The 12,899-nt window shown below is 37.5% G+C and overlaps 1 protein-coding gene across 1 annotated transcript in view; it reads right to left on the bottom strand.

The window, feature by feature from the left end:
• Positions 1-12,899, bottom strand: part of LOC102057332 (dynein axonemal heavy chain 5-like) — a 176,276-nt gene that overhangs the window by 36,303 nt on the left and 127,074 nt on the right. Inside the window, exons 62-66 of the mRNA XM_055705661.1 lie at positions 10,729-10,899; positions 9,921-10,299; positions 8,532-8,803; positions 6,500-6,664; positions 1,798-2,065 (exon numbers count right to left, since the gene is read on the bottom strand). Coding sequence (XP_055561636.1) covers positions 1,798-2,065; positions 6,500-6,664; positions 8,532-8,803; positions 9,921-10,299; positions 10,729-10,899 — 1,255 coding nt within the window. The remainder of the gene's footprint in view (positions 1-1,797; positions 2,066-6,499; positions 6,665-8,531; positions 8,804-9,920; positions 10,300-10,728; positions 10,900-12,899) is intronic.

Genomic DNA, 12,899 nt, shown 5'->3' with positions numbered 1-12,899 from the left:
AAACTAATCATCTTATTGTAGAAGGCTAGCAGGCTGGTTACTAGGCTCAAAGAATAGCAAGTAATCAGTGGCTTAAGATATCCTAGCAGCCAAAATAAAAGCTCGGATAAGGAGACAAAAGGCAAAACAAACAAATTTGCGGACAATACTAAATTGAAGTGTGTGGCTGACATACTAAAAGGCAGAGCATCAGTCCAGAGGGATCTAGAGAGAGCTAAAGACTTGGCAAACAAAACCTGCATGAAGATCAACAAGAAATGCAAAGTTCTGCACCTGCAGCACAATATCCCCCTGCATTTTCATAAGCTGAGATCTGCTAGCTGAGATCTACTGGTAAGCATTTCAGGGTCACCACAGAAGCCAGGCTGACTATAAGCTAAAATTGCACTATTCTTGCAAATAAGGCAATCCAGATAGTGGGCTACCTTAGAAGAAGCACAAACAACAGATTGAAGGAAGTTCTTATCACTTTCCAATTAGCACTGACGAGGCTTCCACTCAGATATATTGTCCACATTTGGCACACAAGGGAGGTGTGGAGAAACTGGATGGGGCAATAAAGGTGATCAAATACTGAGTGTACATGACCTACAAAGATAGGACAAAAAGACCGAGTTTGTTTAGTCTGTTGAAGAGCAAACTGTGGTATGCAAAAACCAGCTTAGATGGTGAATACTGAAAAGCAGCAGAAAATTGCGTGCATCAGTGAGGGATGGTGGCTGTCCAAAATGAAATTTGAAACTCTCAAGGACAAACCTGCTACTTGCTAACTGCAAATGGTACAGGCTGCAAAAAGTGAAACATCCTGAATCCTCCAATTTAATACAGAAACATGAGTCAGAACTGCCAATTAGGATGCTTGATCACACATTATGCTTCTGCACATAGACTACTTAGGTTAGGAAAACTGAGGGCTTAGAGACCCAGAAAGTACAAGATGAACACCCTAGCTTGAGGAAACATCCTGGAAGTTGGGAAAGATCCTGAAGGAAAGATCCTGGAGGCAAATGGCAGGGGGTGCCCGGGGATCTAGGCCAGTAACATCCAAGACTGGTAGCTGCAAGCAGCTGCACAATATGAAACCGTCAGGACCTTCTGCCCAACCTTCCTGGACCAGCAGTGATCTCTCCAATGGGAAAGGAAGTCAAGATGAATGAATGTAATACAGGAGGCTGGGAGTATGAGATGGTGAGTGTGTAAAACAAGCAAGTAACATAAAAGCCCTAATCTCATCAGTTCTTATGTAAACCCCAGTATTCAGATTCACTATGGGTTGTTTTTTACTGTCTTGCCTGTGACAGAGTCTAAAGGTTGATTCAGTAACAGCTAACAAATATTGAAGGACGATTACAAAGATGCTGGGGTCAGTTTCCTGTCAACAGTGCCAGATGACATAACAAGAAGCAACTGCCACAGCTACATCCTGCAGCTTGGGAGGTTGAGGTTGGGTGTTCAGAGCACAGGATTGGTCCCCCTCTGCATCCTTGGACAGGGTCAACCGGACAGAAAGAAAAGAGTGATGGGGTGTGCTAAGCTTAAGAAAGGACCACTGACCTGGCATTCTCCACAGGTTCTACATAAACAACAAAATCACTATCAATTTCTGTTACAAAAATAAACAATATCCATTTTCTCCCCAAAAGAGTCATGCTTTACACATCACAAGACTGATTTACACAGTGCTGTATTTAGCTAATGAAACAACAGAGAATAAAAAATGAAACACTGCACAGAGTATAGTGATACAGTGGGAGGGGGAAAAACAAGCCCTTAACTCAAAAAAGCATGGTTTCCTACCTTGAGGGGGTTCATTAGTAAATTTGATAGAGGACTGTAAAAGATTGATAGGAAACTCTGGGTGAGCCTCTGTAGTGATCCAGGTCCTGAAACTTTCATTCATAGATTCTGTTGTTGCAATGGTGTCCATTAATTCACTAAGAAACTCCAAGCCAAGGTGGCAGTTCTGTAGAAGGAGCCATCCTCCATCTTGCATGCATTGATTTAGCAGGCGCCTTGCATGGACTTCCTGGCCCTGACCCATTGAAATGGCACAACAAGGAATGTTCTGGAAGGAAAAAAAGAAAGTTTCTTTTATACATGGTTCTTTAGGATGATTATACGTGTGATGTATTGCTTCCATAGGTCCATGTGTAAAACCGCTAATATCAATGGAGAGTGGCTATATTAAAACAGGGTAAACGAAAACCACAAAACCCTCCAAAACTACACCCACTGGACATAATCTGTTTCTGCAGATCTGACAGAGTCAATGGGATTAGACAAATGAAACATTTTTCCTTCCTTTTCCTCACTTTCCGAAATAAAGCTGGATGTACAGACAACAACATAGCTGCCTGGCTATCCTTTTTCCTATGATGTAGACTACCTTGAGGCAGATGAATATTAAGACTCCACATAATAATTAATGCACTGAGTAAAGCCAACAATTTTGGTGTCTTTTTACTGTCTGAACATACTTATTTCATCTAACAGAGAACGTCAAGGAAGCAGGCAGGACAGGAAAGATTGATTCCCACTAAGTCATTCTTTAGCAAACATCCTGTATTGTTAATTGTCAGCGGTGGAGCCACCGATTCAGAGGATTCTAGTTTGATGATATGCTAACTCTAGACAGTTTTCTAGCTGTTAGTTTTCTGGATTCAGAATAGACAACACTCAAACACAAACACAAGAATTCTGGCAATTTATAGAATCTTTCCTCCAAAAGCCATGGGAGAAGATAGTCAGTTGTTCAGAACAACAGAAGATGATACAAACTCTCACAAGGGGATCTGAAAAAGACAAGCTGACTAGGTTGCGGTGAGGACCATACAAGTCTGTAAGTAACATGCAGGCAGACCCCTTCCGCCTTGCTGTCCTTACTACCCTTGTTCTTGTTAAGTAGGCAGTCCCCTGGCTTAGGTTGGCTGCCTGAGTCCTACCAGGGAAAACCAGAATTATCAAATCTAGTTGAGCATATTATTCTATATACACGTTGAGAGCAAGGGAATCGATGAAAAGACTTAAGTTTCATGGACATTTTTATGTCCAAGACCTATAGCTCAGTATCCCTCATGCCGTAAGCAATGAACTGCATAAAGACTTATCCATCTGGGCCTATCTTCAGCTGGCTGAGAGCTGCAAAGGCTCATCCTCAGTTTTCCTGCTACTGGGACTCTCACACTGTGAAACCAAAAGGAAGTCATTCACTCCTAAACAGTGTGGATGAGGCTGCCCTACTTTTGCAGGAGAAAAAGGTGAAGCGTATGGACACAAGCTGTGCTGGGTCATTTGGCCTTGGGGTCAGAGAACACGCTCTAACCTGATTTTACTGAACAGTATAAATACAACTGCTGTATATGATCTCCACATCCTGGCAAAAGATTTAAGGAGAAGAGAATGCCGAAGATAAGAAAGCAGGTAAATCCATCTCTCAGGTCAGTAAAACCTGAAACTGCAGCTACAAGAAGCAAAGCTAAATAGCCTGTGAAGTTGGCTATGTGCTGGAGCAGCAAAAACTTTACCTTTTCTAAGATGTATCCTAGTTAGCACGCCCGCAAGTCAAAGACTATGACTACCCCTGCAGAGTGCATAAATATTCAGCTGGTTCATTATTGCCTAACAAAGCATCTGCTCATAATTTGCTCTTTCAGCAATGTTACCTCTCAAATGTACAATCATGAAAGGTTATGGAAACATGAAGACAAGGAAAAAATATTTTTCACTATGGATTTTTCTCATTTTACTCCTTCTGAAAGAACTCTATCAAAATGCCTGCATACAGAATGTTTCTCTCAGTAGTGATTCATACCAATGTCCCTGTGACATCTTAATACATTGCAATCCAGATGCAAACACTATCATTTTAGTCACTGGAGTGGCCCCGACAGTTCTGTTGAAGGTTCCATGCATCATTCCCTGAAAGAAGCTATCTCTACAATAACAAAAATATCTGGGTTTCATGAAGTCAAAGCACTAGGGATAATGAACTTCATTTTAATTCAGAAAGTGAAAATTTCCTCCATCTTCAAGTGAAAGTAAAGGGGGCAGCTTGCTTAATTTATAAACAAGGTTATAAAGCTCAGTAGTCACAGATACCGTTTGCATTTCTTTGGGAGAAGGCTATCTGAATAGCTAAATTTTAGAGTGAAAAATAAATTCTGGTCACAAATTTGAACATTTCCAACTGCAGATAATTGGTTTATATTGTTAATATCATACTTAGAGGTACCATCAGTATTGACAATCCATTTTAAGACTACAAATCATGCCTGTAAAAGGGAAATCACTGAAAAACATGCCAAGCATGTCTTTTGGAAATTTTCTATCATTAAGAGAAAAAAAACCCAAACAATAAATAGGATGCTTTGGACGTACAGAATCACATATATACCAAGATCAGATCCGCAGTGCAGCTAATCACTGCACTACCAAATAGACCTAAGGTTTATTCTGGAAAAAAGCAGAGAAAGACAGGAACTAAGTACAATTTGTTGACAAACTAGCAAAATAAACACAAAGCTTTCTTGTAAGTGTTTCTGAAAACTATAAATGATTTCTAGATGCATTTTTCAAAAGCTGGAGAACTACTCAAGTGCTCCTCCAGTCCTACAATCTTAATATAGATTTTTACTTCAAAAAGATCCGTTTGTAGTTTGATTTGCAGAATCTGGATGCCTTTTGTAAATTTCAATGGTTTCTATATACTGTGTGGCAAGATCCTTACTTCAAGAGATCAGACAAATACTTTACAGTTAACTTTACATTTGCAGTTGATATTATAGTTGAAAATCAGGTTTATGACAGCCTAGCTGATGTTGCCTTGTTCACAAACCATTTGTGAGTAAACAAGGCAAACTCTTCAGCTCTTTTGCAACCTCACTTTCTATTATGCTATACATGTTTCCTTGACGCATGAAAGCATATTAAAACTGCCCTCTGCAATATACTTTCAGAATGACAGCAAAAAAATGCTGTTTTTTAACAGTCACAATTACAGAGCACCCTCTACCTCCCAGCACTTCCCCAGACAGGCTAAGGTCTTGATCAAGATTTGACAGAATGGGAGAGCATTTTGTTCCACTCCTTGCAAGAGTTACTCTAAGTTACCAGCTGACTTCAAGAGACTCTGTTAGGTTAGCATCCTTCATCCCTTTACATGGTCAATTGGATAGAAATACTCAACTCCTTGATGGAAGTCAGAATTAAGTTTCAATTGTGTGTTCTGAATTGCTTTCAAAGGAGCCACTCTTCATTGATTACAGAAACTAACTCATATTTGAGACAGAGTAAGTACCTATCTAGGAGTCCATTTCACAGGATACATACGCTGAACAGCCAAACAGGTGAGTGAAAACATCATCACAAAGCTGACACTCCATTTTTGTTCATACCACAGGCCATGAAAACAGGAATCTAATCACAACCACCTAACGTGTTTACCTGGACTTGAAAAGGGACTGAAAGAAATTGCTCATTTCTAGTCTGTAAATACTCTTGCAGTTAATTTCAGATCTTCTACAAAGTGTTTCTCGTACCTTTTGAAAAGGCAATAGAATAAATTGTGAATAGGAATAAAATTGTTCTTCCAATGCATTGCTTTAAAGAAACCTAAAAATTCTGCTTGCCCAACTGCCATCCTTCCCTCTCCCTGTGTCTGTACATTGGCTGACTATCTGGCTGCACACTTTCAGGTGACAAGGATCACATCAAAAACTTCAGACTTAAGATTCCTAAGTTTAAACATTCAAGTGAGAGTGAGATCATAATTTAAGCACTCTTTACCACAGTCAGACAAATAAAATAAGAGTCCTGATTTTCCAAGAACACACATTTGAACTTCCCAATTAATAAGGTAAAGAGATTTGTGGGTGCTTTTGCACGTAAATTTTACTTAGTGCATACCCTAAATCCTGCACCTCTAAATGAAGATGTATTTTAACAGGGAGGAAAATTTATGGAGATCTAATGTGAATAACTTATTTTTTTAGGAAAATTATACTTGCATCTATATTATGTGAACTGTAAAACATAAAGCACAGAGTGCCTTAAAGTGATGCTGTGCTGTAAGAAATGTTGAACATCTCCATCAAATAAACTGAGTGAATGGTAGGCTCTTCAAATTAATTTCTCTTGTCACCATATTTATGATTTTTTTCTGCAAGTGAATGTGATGCAGTGCAAACCACAGGTATTGCTTTGTTCTTTTTATATATATATATATATATATATCATATACTTTCACTAAGTAATGGACTATCACAGTCTGCTGGATAAAGACAGAGGGCTCACTGGAATCAAACAATGGGAAAATGCAGGAATGTAGTATTTCCCTTTCCTCAGTAAACGCATTTTGGTTACTGGTCCAAAATTAACTTCCAGAGAACACTGTTAAATATCATCATTCAAATTTCTATAAAATGTAGAAATACTGTTTCTAGTTCAAAGGATATTTTAAAATGTTTTTATCAGCTCTAGCAAACTCAGTTTAGGAGGATACCTTTGATTTTGCAAGACGTTCTATATTTTCAGTGGGGTCAGACCCCATTGATAAAAAGCATGTCAAAGGTGTTCGACAGTCACTTTCTGTCCACATTGCTTCCATTTCAAGAATAAATCCTTCTGCGTATTTCCCTCCAAGAGATTCTGCAATGTAGTGTCGAGCCTAAAAAAAAAAAGTTACCAGAAATATCTACCTTTTCTTTTTTTTTTTTATTTAGCATTAATCACTGATGTGAAATTAACCAACATGAAATTTGGACTTTCTAAACTTTCATTTTTAACTTTGGTGTAACAAAAGTTACAGTCCACAGGAGGCAACCATCGAAATTCTCAGACAGCAAGGTTAAACACAGAAAAGAAAGAATTCTGCTCACACAACAGCCATCCTGTGAACATTTTTGCTAGAGGATGCTAAATGTTTTCTTTTGAAGAACTAAATAAATCCATGCAGAATAGATCCCCTGCCAGCTCTGAAGACAGCCCAGATATTGCCCCTAAATTACTGACTGCTAAAGATTGGTGGATAGCCAAATAAAAGAGTTTCTTTACACCACCGGCATTCTTAGCTCCTCTAAGCATATACTGTTGACACCGTCTCTTACAGCATAGCAGATTAGATAGATCTTTCATCTGACCCAGTTACAATCTTCCATATATTTGTTGGAACTTCAAACAAATTCTCCTGTCCAGCATGTATCCAATTCAAGTCTCTTATGCTGAATATCTATTTCTACAAAACATAAACACAGCTCAGACTTTATCTTTAAAGGTCAAACTTCCCCTATGCTTCTATTGTCCTCGTTTCACAGACATTTTCTAAAAGGACTTCTAAAGCTATCCTGCTGTATGAAATGTTTTTTTGACTGACATGATTTTCCAATCGTGTAAACTACTAGCACAGATTCTGAGGCATGTATTACAGAAAGAAGCACCTAGGAACAAGGTGGACTGAGGAAAAAAACAATTCCAGAAAAAATAACTTAATCATCCACTATTAAGCATAACTTCCGCCCTATTGAAGAAAGGTAAAATTTTGTAACACTTAGGGAAACACCGTGGGGAAAGATGAGATAAATGCTAACAAACAGGATCCCCTCTTTCCTCAAAAATTACAGTTTTTGAAACCACCTTCAGAGACATTCTTTCTCAAAGATGGTTGTGCAAGACAATAAGAGTGTTGATAAATGAGCAGTAGTAGTTTTAATACTTTGGTCTATTTGAATTGTGGCAGATGAAGCTCCAATACTTCTCTCTCATATACCAGCTGAAGAGAAGAAAAGGAAAAAGGATTCAGGGTGTCTTGTTGGAAAAAAGGTCTATGAAAAAATGGTGTCCCCTAAATACAATACAGGTGCTACCATAACATGTAACATGTAAAGTTGAGATACGCAGGAAATCAAAAGTGCTACTTTCCAGTGTAGGTAAAGACAAAAAAAAAAAAAAAAAAAAAAGTGAAAAGAGGATCCTCACAGATGCATACATCTATTTTAGACTTACATAGAGAAGAAAAATCCAAATACCACAGGCTGTGGAGTAACTGCTAGTCTACTGCAGTTTCTTTTACGATATATGCCACGAGACAGTTTTAATTATTAATTCCTCAGCATGGAGGGTAAGTAAACAGTTTATCTGTTATTTTAGTGCACCAGTCATCAAAATGAACTGTTCTCTTTCCACTTCCTCTTTGAAAAATAGGGATGTATCTTCTGATTCACCAGGAGAATGCAACTGCTTTACAAGTCTCATGACTCCACTTTAGAAATGCCACACACACAAAAAAAAGTATTCTTACAGCTCCGACAATTTATTCCATGTCTTGCAATGCACTTTCTAATTTCTTGCAATTACATAAACTAATATTTCTTTCACATGTATTTATTATAAGGATTTCAATATCTGATTTTCAAAATAGCTCACTCTGAAACAAATACTACAGTAAAAACAAATTCAGAGAACAGAAGTTTGGTACTAGCAGTTCTATAGGAGATGGATGCCACATGGCATAAACATTGTATAAAAGTATATCTTACTTGGGCAACAGTATGATCAGGGCACCAGCTACGGACAAGGAGCAGTTTACGGAATTGATCCAGTAAGCTGTCATATCCATCAGGAATAACAGCTTTTTCAGGTGCTGCTTCATCAAACCAAGTTTTCCAGGACTTCTCATTCCTAACAACTTGCACCAGTAGTTGGTTAAAAGGGTTCAGGCTAGATAACTGCACAAGATTGAGCCATGTCATGTCAAGGATCCACTTCTTTGGTTTTGGTTCCACAGAATTCAGATCCAAATTGGCACCTCCTACAAAGTGAAAAGAATTATAGAGGAAAACAACCACTGTTAAGCAGAAAAATTACAACTAATATAAAATACTTATTTCTATAATTTAGGGAGTAAAAATCTTTGTGAACCAGGACATGGAGACCTAAAATTTGCAAGGAAGAATCATTTAACAAAAATCTATTGAGGCAGTGGTCTCAGTGCCTTCCAAACCTGATATCCCAGTATTTTTTTGCACTTTTTCTCCATCTGTAAAGCTGGAATACAACTTGCCTAATAAAATAAAAGGATACTCAAACCCAAGTCTTCAGACCAGATGTAGAAAGGACCTATGGTTAGTCCCAGTCTCTCTTCACCTAGACTACACAATAAGAAAGCAAATTTGCATTCATTTCCAGGACTGTGCAACTCCAATAGCCCCTTAGCTCAAGCACCACAGCATGCCCGTTTGCACCTCTAACAAAGCCGAGTTACAGCTGAACATGAAATCAGTGTTTGCAAAACAGAGATACCTGGATGGCAAGTACCTGACTCTACTTACTTCAGTACCTGATTGCACCTGTGTATCTTGGAGACAGTGGGGTCCACTCCCATTGAGTTTTACAAACCATACTAAAATTTTTCTTTGTCATAGTGTTTGAGTAGTGACATGCAGTGGTGGCATAATGCAATGCAATATAACAATGTTTTACAACACGTAACAGATTTCCACTTTTCATACTGACACTTAAATTCAGTACAGAGTCTTCATGCATTCACATCCCTGATCGTCAGCCATCGAAAGAGATTTTGTTGACTGTTTCCAACCTCAAAGACATAGGTATGTGGTAACATGAAAGAGGCATGCAGAAGAAAACTACAGGGTGTCTTACAAAGTAATGGACTTTTTTTCCTGTTTTGCTATGTAAAACAGTTAAATAACTTCATCTAAGCATTATTTTGATAATAAATAATCTAATATTGCTCTTGTTTTGGAAAATTTGTCTCTTAATTCCTTCTTGGGCTATATATGCTTTCATTCACCAGTGAAAAAACATTAGATCCACTGGATACAATGTATTGTTAATGCAATCACAGCAAAATCTGAATTCGGCAATTCACAGACATATGTAAACAGGAATATTTTAAAAGAAATTACCTTTGATCAGTGTCTCAAACTCAGTGTGTGAAATTTTCTTGGCCTGCAAGTCAATCTTCAGTGCCAGAAGCAATGTAAACAGGAATCTGTGATTTTCATACAGCCCTCGAACTGTGTACTTGAAGACTTCATAGGTGAGATGCTCGATTACATATACTACCCTTTTTGCTGTGATTTGAGATTTCTGAGATCTTTCCACTGATAGGTCAAAAATGCCAAGGAACTGCCGTAAGGATGTTTGGTACATGACATTAACCAAGCTCATTTCCACAATTAGGAAATAAAGGATGCTTCCACGACCAGCAACAGGCCGATACTCTTCACGTGCAGTATTGATTTTCACCTCTGTCTCTGCTGCTATGTTTAATTTTTCACTGACCTTAAAATTAATGGAAAAGACCATGAAGAATAAGTCATGTCACTTGTGATTTATACAGCACAAGCAAAAAGGAAAGGTCTTGATTAAGATCACAATGGTATTTTTAGTCAAGCTTTGCTTCTCTCTGTCAGTTTTTCAACACAGACATTGTGTCTTCATGTTTTCAAACACCAAGCACAATGTGATTTGATTCCAAATTACACCTGCAATGTACACCTGGAATATAAATTAGTAGCCAGGTAAGAGTTTAATTTTCCAACATTTTATGAAGAAACAATGATAGTACTTCTACTATTTATTTGTTAAGAAGTCAGATGTTATATAGTGGCTCTGAACGGATAAAAAAACAAAGCCATTTAAAAAAATCTGTCTACAAATGATGTTTAGATTACAATTACAAAATGTATCTGCAATGCATTCAAAATTCACCTCTTCTGCTGTTGTTTTCGTGATTCTTAGGACTTCTATCAGGGACTCATCTTCAACCAAAGAGCCCTCTGTACTGGTTAGACGGAAGAGTAGATTATCTTCAAGCTCCTGCATTTTCCTCTTGTTAGATGTCACTTCTTCCATCAGTTTGACTCTTTCTGCCTCCAGTTCCTATATTCAGAAATTTTCCTTAGAATAGTTAAGATTAATTCAAAGAAATATTCCTTATAATGACACAGAAAACATCTGATTTCATGCATGATAGATTTCAGGCTTTGTTGTTTTTTCCTCTAAAATACAGAAATATTATATACTAAAGTGATTTATATGTATATTGTATTTATTTGATTAATGAAGCCTACTGGGAAGTGAAAACACACCAGAATGACCAGGAAAAGCTTGCTCATAGTAAGATGCACAAAACACTAAAGCTTATTTCCAATGGGAAGTGATAAAAGCTACATTACATTAAGTACTTTAAATTAAATTAGACAAAGGACTGAGAGATGAATTGTATGGATGAATTTTACATGGTTAGGGAAGTTGAATGGATGACCTTTTCCACTTCTAATTTCTGTGATTTTGTGATTTTGCAAGATACACTACTGCTTGTAACACAGGAAATGTTACAATTATTATCTATGTCATATCAAATTTTTAAGCTATTTCTACAAGACAGACAATGGCAAGGGAACAATGACAGACAACTCAACACAATGCCAGGTAAAATGAAGCATCTGTACTGCACAGTCCAACACAGCTCAGGTATACCTTTGCTGGCTAACTTTATTTAATCAATCAAGTCAAACTTGTCTAGTTGTCTACCCACACCTATGGCTTCAGTTTATTTTCATTCTTGTCAAGAAGATGTACAGAGTTATGCATACAGGAGAGGCTCTCCTGTATTTCAAAAAGGTGACAAATTTCTTTACTCTCACAAACTTTCTGTTTAGAAATCTGTTTGCAATATATTCTAGGGCTATAGAACGTAGCTCTGTGGAAGCTACAAGTAACTGCATCCCAAAAGAGGAGAATGACTTAAGCATTGGTCATTCAGCTTCAATTTTCTGTATTTTCTCCTCTGTCTTTACTATTAACACACCAAAAAAACCTGAATTACAGAAAAAGAGTAGTTCTACAGAACACTCAAACATGCATTTAAGTATATGGCGAATTTCTACTTAAGCACATGCTTTATTTAAGAACAGGCACCTCGGCCATTCTATTTGTAAGCCTGTAAAGATATCTTTTAGAAACTTAGCAAATGTACCAGATGCCAGGCTTTTTTTGCCAGAGGATTTTGTGACCACATTTAACATAAAAAATAGCTGTTCTGAACACAAATAGTGGCAGCAACTTCATTATCAAAGTACAAAAAGATGCTGATAATTTTTTTTTAATCATATAGTTACAGGAACAAACTTTACATCTGAGAAGAATAAACACTTCTTAGATCATATATTTCATTTATCATTATAGCAATCTTTAAGAGTATCTTGGTTCCTTTATTACTTTAGCTCAGTGATCATAAACTTGTCTTCTTGTTTGTAATAGAAAACCTGTTCTTCAGATTCTCTCAGATTTTCTTTGAACTAAATTTATCAGAGCTCCACTAGCCTTGACTATCTACACCAGGACACTCATTTCTTACTGAGACAGAACCACAATTTCTTCATATCTGCTAAAGGGAAGAAGTTTGATCACCTGCAACCATGTCCCTGTGCAGCAAGCAGTGCTGATACCAGTCAGCTACCCTTGCACTCCAGCTGATACACAGCACTGGACGAATATTTTTCAAACACTATATTTTTGACCCCAAATGCAGTCTAGGTGTTGCTACATACATTCAATATGAATTCTCTAACAGTTTTGTCCAGGAAAAAAAAAAAAAAAAACCAAACACAAAGGAAGCATATTGGGGCGAGGAGGGGGGAGCAGGTGGAGATGGGTTTTATATGTAAGCCACGAGAAACCAGTTTCATTTCTATCTTGATTTAAACCTCTGTCTTTCCTATCAGGGGTAAGTTAGTCAGGATAGTTCCATCCATTCCTGCTGATGCTGTTGAATTTTGCTTACAAAAATACACATGTACTGGAGTAAAGATTAAAAGTTTTGCATCCTTAGCATTTGTTGCACCCTGGTAATGGATAGCTTTTCCCCAAAAGCTATT

Source organism: Falco cherrug, chromosome 3 (assembly GCF_023634085.1).
Source record: "Falco cherrug isolate bFalChe1 chromosome 3, bFalChe1.pri, whole genome shotgun sequence".
In the NCBI taxonomy this organism is placed as follows: domain Eukaryota; kingdom Metazoa; phylum Chordata; class Aves; order Falconiformes; family Falconidae; genus Falco; species Falco cherrug.
The sequence above is the reverse complement of the archived record's forward strand: the minus strand, read 5'-3'. Positions and strand labels throughout refer to the sequence as shown.